We start from the raw sequence: 23,596 nt of genomic DNA, 5'->3' as shown, positions 1-23,596 counted from the left end.
TTCCCTCTCGGGTGAGATGCTAGCCTTGTCAGCTCTCGGCAGGAAGGGGAATTCCCAGAAATAGTTGCACAATCCTGCTGGCCCAGGCTGCCAGGGGGAGTGCACAGGTCTCGTCTCTATTTTCGGGAAATCAGATGACTTTTGGGAAAAGGGTGGAGTATAGAGTTTTCGGTTGCTGTCCCTCTCTTCCTCTTTCCCCTCCCTTTTAAAAGTTGGGAACAACATCCAAAGGGTGTAGAAAAGGGAGAGTCCAATGCTTCTGCATAGAAAACTTGTTTGATCATCCTGTCCAGAGATCACTTTGCTGAAGTTCATTCTTACTGCAACCTGATGGCCATAGGGCTGCTCCCACTGCTCCTAATTTGATGCTTCAGAGACCCTTTTAAAGAGGAAAAAAAACCCAAAAGATAGTGGCCTATTTAATGTTATGCCTCTCTGAGGCTACCAGTAGGAGTGGGAGTGCATGGTTTTGCTGGATTTGGTATGGAACACTCATGTAAGGGTTTAGGACCAGGAATTCATAACTACCTCTTTATTTGTCAAGTGCACTTCATGTAAGAGCATGTTCATCATATTCACATTCATCAGACTTAGCCCCAGAACAAGGTAGATCCAAGACCCTTACAGAAAGGAGTTTAAAGGCTACACCAGGTAGGACCCTTAATCCAGACAGTGCCCACAAGCCAAGACTAAAATACAAACTAAAATCCCTTTCACTAATACTCCAGAAACCCCCTCGCCTCACAAACCAGCTGCACTAGGATTGGACTATAAATGAAAATGTAAAACTCCATTACAGCCTCTACTCTTTACAATCGGCACAGCACACCCTAAGGCTTGTTATAGCCAGGAAAAAAGTGCTTCAAGTTTTAGCAGACCATAGGCAAAGTGCATTAGCAAAGCCTGGCTGAAAGTTTTTTATATTGTCAAGGGAGAGAAACACCTACAGATGAATCATAACTGACTTCATTGTAGTCAGGATAAAGGTTTTGCTTAAAGAACATGACTTATCTGTTTTCAATGTCAAATTGAGAATGGAGAGAGAGAGAAAACAGTGTCATCTCACTTCTGATATCTCTTGGGAGCACAGCTTGATGTTTCTAACTGGAATTTTGAGAATCAGGAAAACAGTGATGAAAGATACACAACAAATCATGGGGAGATGTTTTCTCCTGCGAGCTGAGCAAAGTAAAAACCCTGTCAGTGACTCTTTGAGCCACAATCATATTTTAGAATGGGCATGGCAGAAATCAAATGAGTGCGGACGGATATATTATGCATGTCATTTCATCGTAGGGGAATTGTATATTTTCATATAAACCTGACTCAACTTGTCTGTAGCAGTGGTAGATTAATATGTGTGAATATTAATAATTCTTTAGAAGACATATACCTATTAATTAAGAAAAAGATTGCTGAAGTTAGTTAAGTAAAAAAATAGCTGCATTTTCTCTGGTCACATATCTGCATAATGCTAACTATTTATGCAGAAGACTGGTAATATCTATGTATATGTTTACACTGAATACATATACAGCGTTTGATTCCATTTGCTTAGATCTGTGTTGGTTTTACAACTTGTAAAATGAAACAGCTAGGTAATATATTTCACAATTCACTGCAACTACGTCAGGTAACAATTTAAAAGAGGCAAAATTGTGCCATTAAGTTTAATAAATGATAATATTAAGTTTGTCAATACAATATAATTCTGCTCAGAGGCACATGCATTCTCTTAAATTCCTAAATTACATGACCACATACTACTTTTCCCAAATAGCATAAGATAAACCTTTTCTTAAGATGACTCAGAGTTGAGTAGCTGCAACCTTTCTGCCAGATGTTATGAAGCACAGTAGCGTTCCAGGTTTCACAAAATTACCATCTAAAACAGCCCTGACTGGCTTGTCTTCCCCCAGGAAACTGGGGGGGAAAAAAGCTTTTCCCAAGTTCTAAAGAAAAGCCACACTTTCCCATCTGGAAACATTGAGTCAGTGCCTAAAGTAAAGGGAGTAAATATCAAAAGAGAAAACAACATTAACTAAGTGAAATCCTTCATGAGGGAGTCAAGGATATGTAAGTAACAAGTAAAATATGCTCCAGCTACCAAGACCCTGGCAGTAATTTGCCTGTTTCCTGTTCTGCCAATAAGAGGATTCAGTGGGTTTCTTGCTCACTACACTTCCCACTTCCCTCTTGTGATCCAGGGCAGTTTTGTTACCAGTCACTAAATTTGTAGCCTTGTGTAAACCCCAGGAAAACCTGCCAGTGCGGGTGTGTTCAGAACCTCTCAGTATAACCCATAGATTTCCATCTCTGCTTACTGTACCGGGGGCATTTTCACCAATCTGTTCACCTCTTTTACTCCCTCCATCACCAAGTCTGAATGCAAAGGTCCCAGTAAAACCTGGGAGCTGGGAGCCTCTGCTCTGTGCACTATACCACACTGAGATGCGTGCTGCCTCCTGGCTCCCTTCCCCTATACCCCTGGCTGTAGCTTCAAGCAGCTGTGACTGTTAAGCACAAGCAATGCCTGTACAAGCAATGCACTCACTACATTTCCTACAAATGGAAGCCCTATAGTCATGCCTACTTTTCCCTATTGTGACTCACAGCTGAGATGTCTCACCATGGGATGACTGGTGTGGGTTCTGCTGCGACCTTCCAAGGGATATCCATCTTCATGTCACACGTGGCGTTCCAGAGCTGAAACTGTGGCTAAAGAGGAGTAGTTGCATCTATTAGAGTAAAATTTCCTAAATACTTTGGCTTACTTCCACTTAATCATGGAATGGTTTGGGTTGGAAGAGACCTTAAAGATCACCTAGTTTCAGTCCCCAGCAATGGGCGGGAACATCTTCCACTAGATCAGGTTGCTCCAACCTGGCCTTGAACACTTCCAGGCATGGGGCATCCACAGCTTCTCTGGGTGACCTGTGCCAGTGTCTCAACGCCCTCACTGTAAAGAATTTCTTCCTAATATCCAGTCTAAACCTACCTTTCTTCAGGTTAAGGCCACTGCCTCTTGTCCTATCACTACTTGCCCTTGTAAAAAGTCCTTCTCCAGCTCTCTTCAGGTATTACAGCCCCATTTAGGTACTGGAAGGTGCTATAAGGTCTCCCCGCACCTTTCTCTTCTCCACGTTGGACAACCCCAGCTCCCTCAGCCCTTAAACCACAACGCTGTAAAACGTCGTGGTGAAGCCGCTGCTATGAGAGGAAAGGCGACATTCCTGCGGCAGGAGACCCCGCCGGACTGAAGCCATCAGTGCAGACACAGCTCGCCGGTCCCGGCGGCACCGAGGGGCGGCAGCAGAGACCGGCCGGCCCCGGGGAGACACTGGGGAGCTGCCGCGCCCGGCCCCGCAGTGGATATCGGGGGGTGACTCCCCTGGGTGACACGCCCCGTGCCCGGCACGGCGTGTCCGAGCCCTCCCACTAGGACCAGGGGCCACGAACTGCAGCTCCCCCGTTTCGTGGAGGGGGATTTCAGGTGCGGAGCCGGTGGTGCCTGAGAATCAGGCTCTGACATTGCATGGGACAAGAGGAGACCTTGAGACCTTGGCCTCAAGCTGCCAAGGTTTAGATCGGCCATTAGGAAAAAATTCTTCTCTGAAAGGGTGTTCAAGCATTGGAAGAGGCTGCCCAGAGAAGTGGTGGAATCACCATCCCTGGAAGTGTTCAGAAAACATGTAGATGTGGCACTTAGTGACATGGTTTAGTGGTGGACCTGGCCATGTTAGAATGATGGTTAGACTCAATGACCTTAGAGACTTTTTCCTTCTAAGATTAATTTGTGCAATAATCTCCAGAGTGAAAAGGTGACATGATTTCAAGCATACTATTCTCTCTCCACCTCCAAAACCACAGAGTCCTAGTTTCTCTGTCTCTCTGGTTTGCATTCACCCACTCCTGAAATTTTCCCCTACTGGCTCCCAGGCCTCCTATTCATCCATCTAATGAAAACTTATTTTCATGTCTTCTCCTGCCGTTATTCCAAGCAGTCACCCTTCTCCCTCTATACTCCATCTCTTCCTAGTGGTTATTTCTCTCCCCATCCTCCCTGTGCTTCTCTCTTGACACAATGATTGCCAGCAGCATTCTGTCCTATCTATTTTTATTCTGACTCTTGCTCTTATAGTATCTTCCTCCTCTCCAACAGTGTTCAACCCTAAACCCACTCCCCAGATAGTCACCTTGTCCCAGGTAACTCACTCCTTTCCCATGGCCATTTCAATCAGGGTAGGCACCTGTGCCTGCCTGGGAGAAGAGGCACTAGTGAGGCAGAGCACAAGATTCCTGTTTCATTTCCTCAGCGTACAAGAAATGGTCCCGGAAAGAACGTACTGCAAGAGTTCTTGAGGAACCATCTGGGGTCTCGTGCAGTTGTGGTGTGTGGGAAAGCTGCATGAACCACTGGAACACAGTCAATGGAAATGAATTTACAGAAGCTGCAGTAGCTCCATTCCCATATTGCCTCACTGAGCTCATGTGAACCTCAAGTTTCATATTAATACCTGTGTAATGTTATGAAACCACGGTGTATCTCCAGGACAGTAAATAAATATTTTTGGCTACACCCCCTCCTCTCCAGCATGACACCACTATGATTATTAAAATAATAATACTACTGAAAGATAGCAGTACACTCATCATGATTCAAGTCTCAAAACCAGCTACTATGCTCTGACCCGAAATGGCTATCTAGCATTTAATCTAGACAGGTCAAATATAGCAACATTTCAAGCAACTGAAAACAGAATCTTGCAATGGAAATTGTTAGGAGCAGATGCTGCTTCTGAAACCCATCTCTGACAGCAGTAAATTACAGAATGAAAGTTCATATGCACTCTGTCTCACCATACATGTAGCTAACCTCAAGTGTATTAAAATACTACAGTATTTAAAAAATTCATTTCACAAATAGTGGACATTTCTAGTAAGTTCCTCTTTGCACAAAAAAAAGTGTGTCAGGGGGTTGTTGCCTCAGCTATTCCAGAACACAAAGGTCCTAGACCAGAATTTGGCTAGCCCAGCATACAGCCTCTAACTCTCCCTTTTTTCTGCAACCTCGGGTCTACGGGAGGACACCACTTGAGAGAGACTGTGGTCCAAATCCATTTTTCCTGCTACAAATGTGTCCTCCAAAACCAGACGGAGCACCTTGCCTTTCGAAAAGCAGGAGTCTGCGTCTGCAGGAGACAGAGGTCTTCTTGGGCAGGACGTGTACCAGCAGAACATGCAGAAAGCTAAGCCCAGTGCTGTAAGCTCTCGTGCCAAGCCCAACAGAGTACCAGTGGCTGCAGCAACAGTGGCATGGTTGGTGCCAGGTTACAGCAGTCTGACCTTCAAAGCAAGGTCATTGCCCACAGAATCTAAGTAATCCTCCAGGCATGACCTAAGCTTTTATGAAAAGAGGAAGAGAAGGGAACGGGAAGGATGAAGGGAGGAGAAACCTTATGTGGAGGTTTAAGGGAGAAGGCAAGTGTATGGAGACATTTCCCTGGTATATTCTCCCATTTTTGGCTATCTAAAATGTAGCGACTTACTGAGCCAGAAGTTATATCTGTATGTTACTGTTAACGTGTCCTCAGTGGATCTTTTTTACATGAATATTCTCATCACTCTTTAACTCATTCATGGACTTTTAATATAATGATAACAACTATAGTCACCTGTCGGACAACAGCACAACTGAGCAAGATAGAGACTTTAAGAGGTTATCCCCTCAGAGTGTTAAATCTGTGGGATAATTTAATTATACCAAACCAGGGATGAAGCTTGGTTATGGAGTGGATTCCTTCAGTGGTGATGCTAAGAGGCCTTTCTGTAATCTGGCTCTCCACTTTCATTACACTTCTACAAATGTTGAAATTTGAGAGGATCATTCCTTGTAAAACATGACAGGGGGAGGAATAGACAGTCATCATGATCACATAGGACTCACTCAGGAAACTGGCCTAAACACCATAAACACACAATTGAATGTGGAAATGAGAGACAGATATTCCTTGGAAAGTCAACTGGCAAACAGTAACCAGTTAGGGTGGACAAACACAGTAACCTATTTGTAAAGTCTAACTTGATGGAGTCAGAAGGGTTTTTAAACCCCCACTGAACATCTTGACCTGCCACTCTGCACCTTACACTGTCTTCAGGGGACCTCTGGAGATCAAGGCCGAGATCTCACCTTCTTCATTCACTTCCTTACTGCACTGATTACTCTTCATTTCCATTTTTCTCATTTTCTGTGAGAAAAAGTCATCTTCTGAACATCTCCAAGGATGAAGATGTCCCAGCCTCTCTAAGCACCTGTTCCCATGGTGAACCACCCTTTGGTCCAACTGAACTTTCCTTTGCAGCAGCTTGAAGTCATTGCTTTTCACAGTTTCACTGTGGACCTCTGAAATTATTCTGGCTCAGTTCTCCCTTAGCTTCACTTCAAGTCCCATATTATTTTGAATGCATTTGTTTTCTGAACTTTTTGAGGTTTCTGTCAGATCACTCCTTCATTCTTTTCATCCCTTGTCTGTTCTATTCTCTACACTCACTACATCTTCTGCTGCACAGCCCAATGTGCAGTTTAGCTGCTCTTTCAAGACTTTATCCTCTTCCTTCTCTTGATCTGTGCCTTTCCCATTAAGAAATGGAGGATAGGAGAAAATCCACATCATTTAAAGTGAAAACTGTGGCGACGAGGGCCTGTTCCCAGCAGGTGAGCCCACCCCACAGCCACACCATAACCTCATGGCCAGACCTGCACCTGAAGTAATCATATGTGCCAGCACAGATTGGGAGACAATGGGCTAAGGAGCAGCTCAGCAGAAAAGATCCTGGAGGTGTTGGCACACCAGCCCATGATACACCCTAACAACACACTGGGTGACACGGATGGCAGCAGAGTCAACAGGTGGAGAGAAGCAATTATTCCCCTCTGTGGTACAGATATAGCTGTATTTGCTTTGCTGCGTTCACTATGGACTCTCCAGCACAAGAGAGGTGTGAACCAACTAGAAAGAGCCCAGTGGAGGACCACTGGATAGGTGACTAGAGCTTCGATACTGAGGATTCTGGATTTGTTTAGCCTGGAAAAAAAGAAGGGCAAGAGGAGGCAAGGTCTTTAGCCTGGTCTTCTATATAAGTGAGGTCCAGATGGGCATGTTGCCAGACAGTCCCTCTTCCAGTCAGATTTGACAAGAAATGGGATCTCATTGGGGCTGCTGTCTAAATGGTGATGATAAAGAGGATAGAGCAGGATAAAGAGGATGATTTAGCACTGGCTCGGGACGCCGGGGAGGCTCGGAGATCTTCACCCATAAAAATGTACAGAAATTGCCCAGGCAACACCCTGAGCAATCTGATCCAGGTTTGGAGTCCAGCTTGTGAGCTGGGGCTTGGATCAGAGACCTCCAGAGGTCCCTTTTCATGTGAATCTTTGTGTGAGCCTGAGTTTGCCCCTCCAGCTAAATTCTGGTGCTACTGCTCACCTGAATGACCCAGCAGGAAAATGGTAACAAACAAGGGAAACAGGATCACATATGCTACACCCAAAGCTTTAGCTGAGGAGAACTTGGGGTGCACACACGTACGACTGCACAAAGGGACACATCACATAGAATCACAGAATATGCTGGGTTGGAAGGTACCCACAAGGATCATCGAATTGAACTCCTGGCTCTGCACAGGACCATCCTCAAGTCACACCATGTGCCTGAGAGTATCATCCAAGCACTTCTTGAACTCAGACTTGGTGCTGTGACCACTTTTCTGGGGAGCCTGTTCCAGTGCCCAACCACCCTCTGGGTGAAGAACCTTTTTCTAATATCTAACCTAACCTAGGAGAAGGTCATCCAGTAGATCAGTTATGAGGAGGCTGTGTGGGCAGAGTTGCCCAGTGACAAGAGTCACAGAATTGTTAGGATTGGAAGGGACCTCTGGAGATCATCCAGTCCAATCACCCATGCCAAGGCAAGGTCATCTGGAACAGGTGAGACAGGAATGTGTCCAGGTAGGTTTTGAATGTCTCCAAAGAGGGAGACTCCACAACCGCCCTGGGCAGCTTGTTCCAGTGCTCTGCCACCCTCAGTGTAAAGAAGTTCTTCCTCATGCTGAGGTGAAACTTCCTGTGTTTTGGTTTGTGGCCATTGCTCCTTGTCCTGTCACTGGGAACCACTGAAACTGTGCCTGGCACTGTGGCACACTCAGCCACCCTGTGGCTACAGGGACAGGGCAAGGAACAGGTGTTGCCATAACGCTGGTATGGGAAACGGATCCCTCTGGGCCACAAGAGTCAAGCACCAGGGGTCTGTCCTCCAGGGACAAATGGGATGGTGGACCTGGCAGCGCTGGGGAAGCTCAAGCAGTGCCCCACGCCGAAGCTAAGGCCGAGGCTGAGGCTAAGAACAGGGCTGGGGCTGCGGCCGAGGCCATGGCTGAGGTCAAGGCCAAAGCCAGGCCTAGGCCACCACCCCGCTCTCCCGCCCTCCCCACGCGCTCTCCCGCCCTCCGCTCGCGCCTCGTGTCCGCGAATAACCCCGACCCCGCCCCGCCGCTCTCCTGTCCCGTCACAGCCAATGGGGAGTCGGGCCCCGCCCCGCGCGCCCGCCCCGCCCCGCCCGCCGCTCTCTCGCCCCGCCCCCTGCCGTACTTCCACCAATCACTGGCCGGCGGAGCCGGGCCGCGGCCCCGCCCACCCGCGGGTAACCTTTGCCTTAGTGCGCTGGGGCCCGGCCCCGCTGCCACCGACGGTCCAATCGCCGGCACGGCGGGGCGGGGCCGGGCGCAGCGCAGCCAATGGGCGGGCTGGGGGCGGTGCGCGGTGCGGGGGCCGCGCTGGCTGGTGCAGCTGCCGGGTTCGGGGCGCAAGCGGCCGCCGGGGCGGCCGGCGGTGAACATGGCGGTGGCGGCGGCCGGCTGGAGCCTGGCGCGCCTGGCCGAGGCGCTGGGCTCGTCGGAGCAGGCGCTGCGCCTCATCCTGTCCATCCTCATGGGTAAGACAGGGCGGGGGGGGGAAACGGGGCTGACGCCCCGGGCGGGGCTCCGCGCCCGCCGTGGGCACGGGCGACCCCGCCGCTCAACCACTGTGCCACGCTGCGCGGCGGCCGGGGCCGGGCATCGCCCCGCCGGCGCGGAGCCGCACCTGTGCTCGCGTCGCCGCACCAGGCCACGTGTGCGCGGCGAGCCGGCGGGCGAGCCCCCGCCGCTACCGGCACCGCCCGCCTCGCCCGGGGAACGCGGGACGTGCCCCGCAGCAGCCGCCCGGGACGAGCCCCCAGCCGTCCCGGCGGAGAGGGGACTCCGCCCGGTTTCTCCGCGGGAAGTCGGGGCGCGGTTCTGTCAGACCGCCTGTAGGAGTGGGGCAGGGAGGAGCGCGGGGTGCCAGCGGAAGACCCCTCTTGGGGCCCGTATCCCGGGCACAGGAACTTTGTTAGCGATTGTCTCGCTGGCTCTGTGAGAGTGCCCCGAGGCCCCGTGTTCATCCCGCACCCCGCGAGTGTGTGTCCGCTCGGGAATCCCCGCAGCCTCTCCCAGGTGTTGCCCTGTCCGAGTGCAGGGCGGTCGCGGCCCAGAGATATCGCTGGTGTCTGCAGCAGTGATGGCACTGAGGGAGTGGCGTGTCATCACGGGCACTGCCAGGTAGGGTGAGCAGAACCTGCCAGCGCAGTGGCGGGGAGAACTGGGATGATGTCCTGCGCTCCACCTGCGACGCGAAGCATGTTGCAAAACACACACTGCCTGCGCTTATGTAAACATGAGATACTTAAGTCCCGTGTGAAACGGGTAAGGCAGGGCTAGCATTATGATGTGAGCTAGCCATTGAGGGGGAGGTTATGACTCTCAAAACATTAATTCAAGTGTATGTATACTTGCTATCTGCAGATGCTCAGTGAAACTTCAAGTTGTGAAAGCATTTGGGGGTGTAGTCATCTAGCAGAAAGGAAATACAAGCTTTCCGCTGAACCTGAAAATATGTTTGAAGTGATGCAGCTGCTCCTGTGTGATCTGTCAAAATAAAGTTGCTTTGGCTAACTAGAAGTATAATTTTTAAGAAAAGATGCAAGCAAGAAAAACTATGTCACTTTGTAACTGTGGTCTCCACCAGACTTATTTCTGCCTGATTTAGTTTATGATGTGCGAGATCAAGCTGAACCAAAACATTCCTCACATCAAGGGTAGATATAGGAGGCTGAACTGATTATCATTTTGAACTCCACATAGTAGTTAGTTAAACCAAACTTCTTCTAGAAGAAAAAAAAATTAATAGGTAACATATACAAGACATGCACACAAGTCAGCATGAGTTAGTCTAGCAACTCCCCACAACTGAACAGGGAAAGTCCTGCTTTCCTTTCTCCCGCGTCTGTCTCTGATACTTTAGTTGCGATCTGATTGAATTTACTTGCTTGGCAGAAACCTAAACCAGAAAAAGCAGATAGTTCACTACGAGGTTAGTCAACTGAATTAACCAAGGGACTAGTCTAACAGGTGCTTATGCAGAAAAGGTCCTAGAAAGCTTGTGTGGAGGCAGATAGCTACAGTAGAGAGATGCCTCTGCAGAATATTCCCACCTGGATCTTACTCTCTGAGTTCCTTCTTGCTTCTTATTAATAATAAGCTAGTACACTACATTGGAAGGCTGCTTCTTGCTCGGTGTCTTATGGGTGAGCAAAACCACTTCTTTGAAATGAACAACAGATAGTTATTCTCCTAAAAAGATAAGAAGAGCTGCCTGCTGCAGTCGGTAGATTGAGGAAGCATGAGATCTGTGTGTGCTGTTACAAATGTTCCACGTACAGTGTTGACGCTAAGCCACTGAGATAGCACAGTGCTGTTCCTGAGGTAGGCCACTATCTATTTTGCATGGTCCTGGTGGATTTTTGTAATTTGTATTAAAGTCTGGAGATCAGGGACTAGGAAACCACTCACATCTCTCCCCTGCATACTAAAATGTATTTACTAAATGAGGAGGCTAGACCTGCCTTTCCCTGTCCTTTCTCCCTAGCTCAGTATCACTTAATTACATGCAATGGCAGGCATGACTTCAGACAGAAGGCTTCAGGGCATGCAAAATAGCCTTGCCTGTAGTTTGGCACTCTTGCAGGTCGTGTAGGTTGAACCACTCGGGCAGAGGGGATTGACTTCAGCTTTCCTGCTTAATTGATGGGAGGTAAAGCATTATACCATTACATGGTATAATGTAAAGCATTATACCATTACTGTTTGGACAGGCCAAACAGTACTCCAGAGCAACATGAGAGGAGAGTGAGAAGAGTTCCTTAGCCCAGCACAAAGAAATGACCACTTCATAGGATGGCATGGGGTGTAAATGAAAGGCATTTCTGAAAGCTGGAAGTGGCATTAGGACAGAAAAAGTATGGCTTTTCCTTCACTTCCTCTGTTTCAGGTGTTTGTATAGATTCAGGAAGAAAACTATTTTTTTGGCTGCAGCTAATACTGCTGAATTATTTCAGAACAAGACCGTGAGGACGAAACTTGGTTCCAAAGCTGTTCAAAGATCTCTGTTCCAAAGATGGACTAAAAAGTTGTTTCTTTTTCTTGCTCTGTGATGCAGTTTCCCATCTACACTGTGACAACAGTTTCTAGGGTTTCACTGTTCAGAAGATCACCAAAACTGGTAAAAATAGTTTTCTGAGAAAGAGGAAGAATCACAAGGGACTTTGCAACTCCTTACATTAATTTCTGGAGACAGCTGAATTATTGTTGGAAACAAGTCTAAATGGACTCTCTTGATTCAGAATAAGTGTGTTTACTTAGTCATAATCTGAAATAACTAAAAGAGGTTGTATAAAACTGTTAACATTCTGTCACAACTGAAAAAAATTAAATAAAGGGGAGAACGAGAGAATGAGAAAGGAGGAAGGAAGAGCATCCAAGAACTAAAATTGGAGTAGTCCTAAAGGGCACCACAATGTTTTAGTGAACAAGTAATGGCACATTGCTGAGCAAATTATGGGGATTTTAGTCACAGCTTTGTATTTAGATCAGACACATTTATATATGCTGCAATTTTGAAGCAAAGAATACAACTAGACTAGAGTCCTTTACTCAGATTGTACAAGATTAAAAACTTACTGCAGACTTCCTATATGTAAAAATTTGCGTAAACAGCCTTTGAAGAAATTAGTCTGCAATTTGGCTGCTTTATCAACAGCAGTAAGACCTGAAGCATAGTTCTGGACCCTGCCAATAAAAAAAGTGTGATGTGTCAGTACACTAATGTCTGTCAATGATATGAAGGTGTCTTTGAGAGATGTACTCTACCTTGCATTCTTCAGTAGGTGCAGGGACCACTGTTCCCACAGGAGAAACTCTGTCTTTTTGTCAGCATCAAAGACACCAGTGGTCTCAGCTCTGTCCCTACAGAGTTACTTTCCAGTTGCTGGAATAAGAGGTCTGAACCAATGCTGTCCTAGCCCCTTGGTGGAAAAAGGAGCCCTTTAATGGTGTGAAGAAGAGAACAGGGCTTCTGTGCTGCTCCTCCTGTCCTCACATGAGAGGGGACAGATTTCTTTCCTGCTGTCACTGCTCAAAGCATAAGCCAGGATGCAGGGGGCCCTGTGGCACTGTGTATTTAAGACTTTATGTTGATCTCATTTCTTGCATGGCTGTATGATCCCAAAGAATTACAGCTATTTATCTGATCATGGTATTACACAGTGGCTTGCAAGCTACCTGGCATGTCCTGCTGCACAGTGTGGAGGGGGGCCAACATGCTGTTTACACCCCTGAGCCAGAACTGACCCTGCTGATTTTCCCAGACCTGCCAGGAAAAGCACTGGGGAAGTGTTCCCTCATCCATACACATATCAGGGACCTGCAGAAATTAACACATTCCTACTTAATAGGTGCCAGAAACCTATTGCTTTGCTTGCCAGTCGTCTGCTACTCTTCTACCTTTCATCATTATTTTTACATCCTCTGTTTCTTCCTGCTCTCTGCATCCTGAAGATTTTTAAGCTCCGTGAAATTCTCACTGTGGTCACCCAAAGCTGTTGACTTATCCCAAACCGAGTCCCCAGCTGGTCAGACAAGCAAGAACCTTACTGCAGGGAAGGCGAACAACTGGTTTTGATGGGTAAGAGATGGGAGAAGATGTAAGAGGCAGCACTCCCCTGTCACGGGGTCTAAAACCAGCCCTCTCACAGAGCACTCATGTGCTGCGTTGTTTAAACTTCTAACTTCAAATACATCTTGTTCATTAAATAATAAAAAAATAGAGGAAGGAGTGTAATGTTACACACTGCCCGTGTCTACATTAGTGAAGTGGTACAGTGGTACAGTATGAGCAGATCTATAGAGCAGACTTGTCTGTGGGTTTTGAGCATTTACTTTCAATTTGTTTCAGTCTGGTCATATGGACTAAGCACCCACTGGAGTGTGTTTTCAGTTTAGTTTCATCTGAAGAGAACACTGTTCACATGCTTTGAGACTAAAGAAAACTAAAGCATCGTAAGTGGACTTTGAAAGTGCAGTCCTGAGCTGAATTAAAATACTCATGTTTATGCACCCAGTGTTAAACAAGTATTGCAGTATTAGAGACAGAAGAAGGGAATACCTTTGAAGTCAAAATATTAGGTAAGGCTGGTATTTTACCACTTTCTTTTCCTGTTGTTCCCTTCCTTTTAGTTTTAGCATTTTTACAAGAAAATGAAGGCAATTGACCTGCTAGATGTTAACTAAGGAGGAGTTAACTGATCAGCAAAGAAGGGGAAAAATAGTCAGATCTACTCTCTTGAAGATGAAACAGAGCTAATGCATATAAAAGGGGAAATAAAGGGAGCAGAGATGAAAAGAATGTTTCTGGTATTCTTATTTGCAGTTTTATATCTGGAAAAAGACAGGCATCTTAATCACCCGTTCAAGAAGATGGCACTATTTTTGCTTGATATTAGAACTTTCATCCTGCCTGATCCACCTTCTCAATCATTTACTTCTTTTGCTTAGTTAGATTCTTGTGTCTCTGGACAACTTGGGCGATGTGCAGTGGCCCATTACTCTCCCAAATGGCTGTGGCCAAAAAGCTGACTTTGTCCTTTCTTTTCATCACAGGGGTTCTCTTAACCAGAGATCATCCTCTTGTTGCTGCGAAGTTTGAAAAAAAAAAAAAAAAGGAAGGATTTATCATTAGCAGCATTCATGTCTAATTTGCCACTTCTATATCAATTGCTTATTACCTTCTATAAAAAGTCTGTCTAGAAGCAAAATCCAACTCTGTATGCAGACTGTTTTTCAACTCCATGGTGGGTAGAGAAGAAGAATTACTTGGGATCAGGGGTTCCCTTCTGTTTTCTCCAGGAGTGTTACAGCCTACTCTGCCTGAGGGAGTTGTGAAAGAGGAGGTTGGCAGAGTGGGAGCTGCTGTGCAGGATCTCTTGGCAGCAAGGACCAGGGACTCTTGTCCTGTTGCACTGAATGGCAGAAGCAAAGCAGCACAGCGTCCTGCTGCTGACATATCCAAAGGTGACAGCCAACTCCAAAATAACTCCAAAAACTGCTGTGCTTCAGGAACACGGTAGTGGGGCAGGAGTACTGCCGTTGTTATCAGTAGAAGTTGCCTGTTATTTAATAGAGAGTTTATGAGTGTTCAGAAGGGCACAGGCCACAGCAGAATGACCATTGACATTCAGTATCCACTGCCATTTGGGGGTTAAAGTTTATATCTGCAGTGTGGAACTGGCCCAGTTGTAAAACTGAGAAAATTATCTCATGCAGCAGAACTGGAGGTAAATTGCAGTCCAGAGTACTAATAAGTTACTCTGGATATCAGAAGAATTTAGGCTGATGTTGTGACTTTTGAACTGGAACAGTACCCATGTAGTGCAAGACCAGGATTTGTTTGTGGCTTTCTAAAAACATATATGCTGTGCATATTAGTAGCTCTCTGTTTGCCAGGGTTCTTTTCCCTTCAGAGCATCATTAGCCAAACCATGATGTGATTTGCTATGTCGAGCTAAAAAGGAGTATGCCTGACAAGTGAGACAGCTCTCTCAGAGTAGGAACTCTAGATGGGCATGGGAGAAAAGAGATAAAATTTCTTTTAGAAATTTTAGAAATTTGCCGTACATTATAGTACTCAGTCATACTTTAATTCTGTCTACAGAGATATCTAGAGAAAAAAATTCTCATGAAAATGGACTTTTTTGCAAGATATTACTGATTTTTGAGAGAGTGGGACAGCCTTGAAAATGTAGTTTTAAGACCATCCATGTCAACGAACAGCAAGAAATTGTGCTTTGCCTGTAATTGTAATCTGATTTTTCTCCCCTTGTTCAAAAAGGGGAAACATTTTCCACAGTAAACTTTTGATCTAATCTGATAGTAACACTTTACATTTTTTTACCACTTTCCATTTCTCAAAGCCAGTTTTTCCTGTGTTTATTAAACTTCAGCAGGAAAATTGGCACATGAACAAAGAATCCCCGTCTGCATGTTCCTGAGTAAAAGGCTGGTAGAAAACACAACTTTTTTTTTTTTGATTATGTGAATTGCTCTCTAATTCTTTTAGTTACTCCTGTATCCCTAGAGAGCCCGTATGATGAACTCCCTTTGCCAATGCCCTCTTTCCCCATCAGCTGGTGTTCAGGGCAGCAATGGGGGAAATGGGATAGAAGGCCATGTTAGCGAATGAAAAGAACACTGTGTAAAAATCATGGGGGACCAGGCAGGGAGAGGATGGTTTGGGTAAGACATTTTGTAGGGGAGCTTGGAGCCGCTGTTGTGGAAGAGAAGAGCAGGCTGGGTGTGCAGGAGGGAGGTTGCCAGGCTCTGTGAGTGAAGGGCCGTGGTATGTGGGGCTGGCCGGCTGCTCAGCCTGAGAAAGCAGCCTGTGGTGTGGAAACCGGTGTGGGACACAAAAGGAGGAAGGAACAGCAACAAGGAGGCAGGGAAGACGGAAAGAGGGGTGGCAAGAGGCTGAGGAAATTGGGAGCAGCAGTTCGGTTTCAAGAAGCAGCAGGTACACATCTGGACTCAGTAGAGCATGCTGCTATCTGGGACCTAGAAGGGAGCCCAAAAGTCCCAAACCCTGGGGCTCCCTCCCAAGGGATTTTTGGGGACGGAGAGGACCTTAAAATGGCTCCACTGACAGACTGCCAGACATATATTTTACATAGCATGACAGAGTTTCTCATTTCCTCTCACAGCAGTGACTAGATTTGGCCTCGCTTATTGGAAACCTTCCATCCATCATACACTTCTCGGCAGAATGTGCATGTCGTCACCTTTTATTACTGCTCCATATAAAACATGACTATCTCCTGCTCCTAGTACTCCATTAGTGGAAGTATAAGAGATCTATCCACTGCTACAGATTTCAGCTAGGATAATAAGTAGCATGGATGCCAGTATTGTGGTACGTGATGAATTTCCTTTTTCTTTTGTTTATTTTTAAGCAGGACAAAAGAACACAGTCTTGCAAAGTAAAGCAATAAAATGCTAGAATTAAGGTGGCTTCTGGTATCCCAATTCAGCTCCTTGTGCATGTGCCTTTAGAAACACTAATTGCGTGAATGGGCTTCATGTACCCATGAGATGGGCAACTCTTCCTGTGTCACTGTGTATTAAAACATAACATATTTATTGTCTAATGAGTGGCAGTGTTTATTGCATGCTATGTGAACTCACCTAGACAACAGAATTTAGTTGACTCATGGTGTTCTGTGTGACACTTCTCACTGTACTACCAGAGTGTTTTACAAATGTTTGCTTCTCACTTGAGCCACACATGAATAATCTGGAGGCATTCTTAATTTAGGCTAGGAGTTAATACACAGAAAACGCAAGGAAAAAACTCCATCCACTTATTTTAGCTGCTCCATATGATATGCTTCTGACTGTTTTTTTCTTTCAAAAAATACTACATGCATAGTACCAGTGGATTTTAGTTACAGATGTGTACTCAACAGTTCACAAATCAGATGCAAATCTGAAGTTGCAGAGTTAGAAAAGCAAGAGTATCTATCTTACTGGAGGTCACTTGAGGAATTCCAAAATTAAAGCTGAAAGAACTCATTGAGGTGGGAGCAGGATTGAATTTTTCAGCACATTATAATGGTATTAACCATAAAGTTTCTCCCTCCCCCCCCTTTTTTTTTTAATATAGCTTCTTGCTATGTTCAATGTTTTTGTTGCAGAATTTGGAAATGAATTAGAGACTAAAGTCTGATTCATGTATTTAAGCATTATTCATCTGTATTGAATGAGGCCAGAAACTGTAATCCTGTAATTTCTTGCACTTCAATGTCAATTTTGATATGATCGTGTTCCTGTTAAAGTATTTTCTTCTATACAGAGTAATTTATCTGGCATCTGTCTCCCAAGATGGAAATACTGTATCGGGAATTAACACCATGATCTTTGTTGATAATGTATCCATGTAAAGTACATGTTCCTAGTAACATGTTCAAGAAAGCTGTAGTTCGGATCATTACCAATACTTGTCTAAACTTATTAACTCTTCCTTTGTTTTTTTTTTTCCTTTCTTCTCTACTCAGGATATCCTTTTGCCTTGTTCCAGCGCTATTTCCTCTTCCAGAAGGAGACCTACCTCATTCATCTCTACAATGTGTTCACAGGACTGTCAATTGCTTACTTCAATTTTGGTAAGATGAGTTTGGGAAAAGAGAGCTGCCTGGCCCAGGGCGAGCTGCAGTTTAGGAGAACCTGTAAATGTAATTTCTACTTCTTATCTCTCTCTCTTTTCCTGTCCCACAGGGATGCAGTTTTTTCATTCCCTGATATGTGTCCTAATCCAGTTCCTCATACTGAGACTAATGGGTCGCACAATCACTGCTGTCTTCACCACGTTCTTCTTTCAGATGGTAAAACTCCCTTTCTTACTCATTCGGTTTGTAGAAGGGAGCCCTCTGTTCAGTTTTGCACTTCCCAGTAGCAACTGTGGGTGGAAAAGTGGAGGCAGATCAAAACCAGCTGGAGGAATTAGTTTGAATAACCCAAACAATGGTTTCTTTCAGACATACCTTATGGCTGGATATTACTTCACAGCCACAGAACATTATGACATCAAGTGGACAATGCCACATTGTGTCTTGACACTTAAGTTAATTGGTGAGTGACACCTCTCTTCTATCTCTTGCACTCTGCAAGCTGTGCTTCAGGGAAGAGAGGACTTGCTTATTCAGCCCATCCCAGGGATTCAAATAACTGTTTCTCACCTCTAGGTCTGGCCATCGATTACTATGATGGAGGAAAAGATCTGGTGAGTAAGACCATTTCTCCATCATTCCATGCTGCTTCAGTAAGCTAGAGGTCAGAAAATGAAGTTCAAAGAATGTGAGTTAGCAGGCTGCATTGTTTGGTAAAAGCCACAGCTGAGAGGGGAGCCTCTGTGAGTGTCTGAGGGCACTGAATTCTGGAGTGGAAAGAAATAATTTGGAACAGAGACAGTAGTGATTAGAGATGGACAAAAGTTGTTTCAATTATGTCATAATATTACCCTGCTCCCTTCCAAATTCCCCACCATCTCTTTCCCCCAAATGTGTTGCGTTAGATTCCCAATCCCTGATGCTCTGTGTCTTGTGGGTAGTGCATTTTGAACTTGCACACCATCAGTACTGGGTCTCAGTTCCCATCTTCCTTTTCTTTGATTAGTTTTAGCATACCCTGGTGAACAGTTGCCCTTCACCATTTGTTAGGGCCCTCTTTTTAGAGCAGATAAAACAGTGACAGAAGTTGTGCAGCACAGTGTGTGGGAGAGGGCATTGCACTTGATACAGTCTCTTAATCCTACTTCAAGTGTCTTGATCTGCCACCTCGTGTTTGAGGCTTGACCTAGTCTTTAGCATCCATAGAATCACTGCTGACTGCAAGAAAACAAGGTCAAGCTGAAATTTCCCAAGCTGAAGTTTCAAGTATATAAAGATGATGAATTCTTTCATCAAGAAGTAGGAATTGTAGTATGATAAGGTCTTGAGAGTACATGCAACTGCAGTCAGGAACCGGAATAAGTCAGATACAGTCCTTTTGCTATGCCTACTGTGCTGACAGGGATGCATGTCAATAGATCCCTTCCATGTTTTGAGCTTATTTGGGAATAGAGATCTGTGCAACTCATCTCAACCATTGGATCTTCTTCCTGTTTAGAGGGAGAGGGGATAGAGAGGGCTGGGGAGAGGAATGGATGAGAAATACAAAGTCTAAAGTTCTGTGTACCTGGAGAGCAAGAACTGAGACCAGTAAGGAGGCAGGCTGAAAACATAACATCCAGAGCTAGTATGAATTCCCTGGGATGATGTTAATGCCACTCCCTTTGGTGCAGGAGTTCCTGACCCCTGAGCAGCGGCGATTTGCTGTCCGGGGAGTTCCTACCTTCCTGGAGGTCTCAGGATTCTCCTATTTCTATGGTGCCTTCATGGTTGGGCCTCAGTTCTCCATGACAGACTATCAGAAATTGGCAAGGGGTGAGATGACTGACGTCCCAGGCCAGAGACCCAATAGGTAATATAAAGCGACTTGGCTTCTCACCTTCCTGCGATCCTAGAATGCTGAATCCTCCACTGAATCCTCTATGTTCCCTGCAGCAAACTGCCTTCTTGCCTGGACACAGGAGTACTGTGACCAAAAGTGATTTATAAGACAAGGCAGTCTTTAAAAAGTTGCTTGTAACTCTCCACTTAATGTCCCAGCATTGTTCCAGGGCATGAATGTCAACAATTATTTGACATCTTTAGTACAGACTCGGTTCCAAACTGGTAATATTTGCATCCCAGCTTCCAAATGGAGGCAGCTGCTGCAGTGGAATGTGGTACCCCCCTATTGCTGTCCCCCCACCTCCTCTTCTCCACCTGTTTTTAAAATTATGGATTTGATGGTCTCTTTCCAAGGCATTTCTTTGACCTTCGTATTTTTCTTTCTCAGTTTTGTGCCTGCTCTCAAGCGCCTGAGTTTGGGTCTTGTGTTTCTAGTAACCTATACCTTATCAAGTCTGTACGTCTTTGATGAATACCTCATCTCAGATGACTATATGGTATGTATTGACTTGGTTGTGTGGGGTGTGGGCACAAGAGTAGAATTTGTTAATTTTTAAATTTTTTTTTTAGCTTTCCCTCAATTTAAAAGCAATTCAGCAATTCAGTCATTCAATAGTGATAAGCCTTTCCACAATTGATTTGGCTTTACTGCCTATCTGGTGGATTCTCTTTGATGCAGAACAGGAATGTGTTATGGGGAACTGAACCAAATGAAAACTTTTACAAATAGATAATTAATCTTAGATGCTACTGCTGGTTTTGGAAACCTATGTATTTTATGATATTTTAATTACCCTCCTAATAACAATTACATGCAAAGAACTTCACTAGAGTAACTTGCAATGCTCATCAGAATCTTGGAGGTGCTTAGAAAACTCCTAACAAATAATTCCTACTTGCAGATTATCAGCATTTCTGTGTCAATGTGACTAAATAAGAGTGTAAATTTCACAATGATTATGCTAATCCCAGAGTCTTCCCAAACTGTAGCTATTTCAGTACAGCCACATATTACCAAAGGAAGGAGAACGATGTATAAGTTTGCATAAGCCTGGCAGCCTACTCCCTACAGCAGTCTCAACACATACATCAGATAAAAACAAAAGACAGTGATGAGATCTCATCTACCTTGTCCCATTATGGCCACTCAACTCCCATTTTTATTTTTATTCTGTTTCGCTCTTGTCTCTGCAGGAGAAGCCTTTCTGGTTCCGTTGTGGTTACATATTGATCTGGGGCAAAATTATACTCTACAAATATGTAACTTGCTGGCTTGTTACGGTGAGTCTACATGTTGTTCCAGAGGCAAAAGACGAATGAATAAAGGTCACACCCTTGCAGGTACTTAGTATGCTCTTGGACTTAGCACTAAATGGAAGAAATTCAAATATCTGGAGATCAGTACAAGTCAATTCAGCTTGCTCCAAGTTAGCCAAGACTAGATAACTAAAAAGCAGGCAGTTTTTAAGCCATTTGTTCCATCTGCAGTGGTGCTCTCCACTCAACACAGTGAGAGTCAGAGCTTTCTCAGCTCTGCCTTTCCAACAAAAAAAGGGCAATATTTTCCTCTTATCTTACTCGTGTATTTTTTGATAGGAAGGTGTCTGCATCCTTGTTGGTCTGGGGTACAATGGGAAGGACCAGAATGGGAAGCCTTTGTGGAATGCCTGTGCCAACATGAAGGTCTGGCTGTATGAGACAACACCTTTGTTCACAGGGACCATTGCTTCTTTCAACATCAACACCAATGCTTGGGTAGCCCGGTGAGCAGGACAAAATTCCCCTTCTATAATGTGTTGGCAACACCTGTGTCGACAGAACCAAGATCCTCGGCTGAGCGGGAGCATTAGAGGAAGAATCTGCCGTTTCTTGCACTTTCTTTCATGTTTTGCTGCTGTGCCATTAGAAACAGGTTATGGGGTTACTGGGTTAGAGAGATCTTTTAATTCACCTGGAGGGGGAGTTTATTAATAAAGGCAAGCAGTTGATGGCAGCAGAGACTAGAACAGAACTACAGCAAGCCCTTGAGCTGCCTGCCTGCTCAGCCAGCCTCAGAACTGCTCTCACAGCTGGTTCCCGCATCATGGCTCTTGATGCTCCTGTGCCAAACTCAACTGGGTTTTGGTTCAGCATTTGCTGGGACACAACTAAATTGTACATAATGAACCCCTTCTCCCCCTTATAGCTGGGATTTCTTAAGGACTGTTCTGATGTATGTTTTGCTCTGGTCTTGCTGTTTTCTGTCACCACATGGTGTGCAAAGGCATATGGTCCCCCAGGCCCTGCCTCTCTGACACAAACAGGGAGGGACAGACAATAACCTGGAAGCACTTTGTTTCTTTTTCTGATCTAGCTACATCTTCAAGCGTCTGAAGTTCCTGGGTAACAAACTGGTGTCACAGGCACTGGCCCTGTTCTTCCTGGCCATTTGGCACGGGCTGCACTCTGGCTACCTGGTGTGCTTTCAAATGGAGTTGCTGATAGTCATCGTTGAAAGACAGGTATGCTTTGTACGACTTACCAGAATGGGGTGGCCTGCACCAGTCCTTCCCCCTGAGTCTGGAAACTGTGAAGGCTTTACTTGGATTAAATATGAAAAATAGCTGCTTGCTTTGGAATTGATTTTCAAACATGATAGGGTTTTGTTCTTAAAGAGTTCAGTAGGTTGCTGGCTTCTGCGTGGGCAAACCGTAAATATATTGCAGAAGCTGACGGGAAGAAAAGTGGAGAACTTGGCATATGAGCAGAGGGCAGCTGAAGTACTTGGCAGCTGGAAAAGATTGGAGCACAAGTACATGAACTGAATGCCTCTGCTAATCTCCCAGTACTGAGAGAACAGTATTGCTTATTAAAATTTATTTCCTTAATTAAAACTTTAGCCAGGTGAGGTATTTAGCTACTTCTTTACTTACTAAAAATTCATTTTAGACAGCTGGATAGAGAACTTCGGCCCCAGAGCCCACATATACAGCCACAGGACATCGAACTGATGAGAATTCTGTTTTTTTTCTTTAAATTAGTTCATAAACCTTGTTCGGGACAGTCCTTTCCTAAGCACTTTGGCCTCCATCACTGTCTTGCGGCCCATCTTCTACGTGCTGCAGCAGACTAATCACTGGATGTTTATGGGTTACTCTCTGGTGCCATTTTGCCTTTTCACCTGGGACAAATGGATGAAGGTATTTAGTAGCCACGAACAGAGGACCCATGTGGTAACCCTTTTCCCTCCATCCCCTCTAATACGTTCTTGGCTCAAAGCTCCTTGCTGATCCTCAACCCTCCCCTTCTCTTTACAGGTGTACAGGTCTATTTATTTCTTTGGCCACGTGTTGTTCTTCACCTTACTGTTGGTGTTGCCTTACATTCGCAGATTAATTGTGCCACGAAAAGAAAAGCTAAAAAGAGCAGAATAACAGCCAAAAGGTAAGGTTGTGCTAGGTTGACAGAATTCTGTGCTTGGACTAGGAGGTGAAGTGGGGCAGCAATGTTACAGCCCAAGGCAAAAGGCAAACATAAAATCAACCAAAACAAATATAGCACCTCTCTTTTTCAGATTGTACCACCTGTGCATTTGTAGGAGTCGATTTAACACTCCGGAAGCAAAGCATCACCTGCCAAGTTTGCTGTGTTGAAGTATGACTTTTTTCAATGCGAGGAGGGGGAAGGAGAAAGCACAGGGTCAGAGACCTGGAAGGAGGGGATCCGAGTAAGCCTCCTTGAGACCCTCAACCTTCTGTCCGTTGCCTTATCTTTGCCGCCCTGCGGCCGACACTCGTGTCTCTCCGCTGATACCAGATGATTGTACCACACTTACGGCAGGTGCTGCGTTGGATTGGAGCCACCTTCTGACTTTTCTACGTTTGTCATCTAAGATAAAAATTGCTCCTGGTCTTTTTCACATCGGCTTCAGCTCCTTTCCTCTTAGGTGCCTCGGTGTGGGAGTGTGAACTGTCACATGCCACTGAGCAAGGTGATTCTGCGGGACTGACTGACACTAGGGTGAGCAGGGCACAGCTAAGAATTTCAGTTCCTTGACAAATTTGGGCCAAGTCCCTGCTATAAAGGGATATGGCCTGCCCACGTATGAA

At 45.4% G+C, this 23,596-nt stretch overlaps 1 protein-coding gene across 1 annotated transcript; it reads left to right on the top strand.

Annotated features, from left to right (window-relative positions):
* The first annotated feature begins 8,849 nt into the window (after window positions 1–8,849).
* Window positions 8,850–23,307, top strand: LPCAT3 (lysophosphatidylcholine acyltransferase 3). The gene is made up of 13 exons (XM_027653487.1): window positions 8,850–8,990; window positions 17,514–17,621; window positions 17,734–17,840; window positions 17,994–18,087; window positions 18,201–18,238; window positions 19,298–19,476; window positions 19,897–20,005; window positions 20,703–20,789; window positions 21,105–21,271; window positions 21,862–22,009; window positions 22,529–22,687; window positions 22,805–22,931; window positions 23,062–23,307. The coding sequence occupies exons 1-12, from the start codon at window positions 8,894–8,896 to the stop codon at window positions 22,919–22,921; spliced, it is 1,410 nt and encodes a 469-aa protein (XP_027509288.1). The 5' UTR covers window positions 8,850–8,893; the 3' UTR covers window positions 22,922–22,931; window positions 23,062–23,307.
* The last annotated feature ends 289 nt before the right edge of the window (window positions 23,308–23,596 follow it).

Source organism: Corapipo altera, unplaced genomic scaffold, assembly GCF_003945725.1.
Source record: "Corapipo altera isolate COAL_440 unplaced genomic scaffold, ASM394572v1 61, whole genome shotgun sequence".
Lineage (NCBI taxonomy): Eukaryota > Metazoa > Chordata > Aves > Passeriformes > Pipridae > Corapipo > Corapipo altera.
This window is presented reverse-complemented; position numbering and strand designations above follow the sequence as displayed.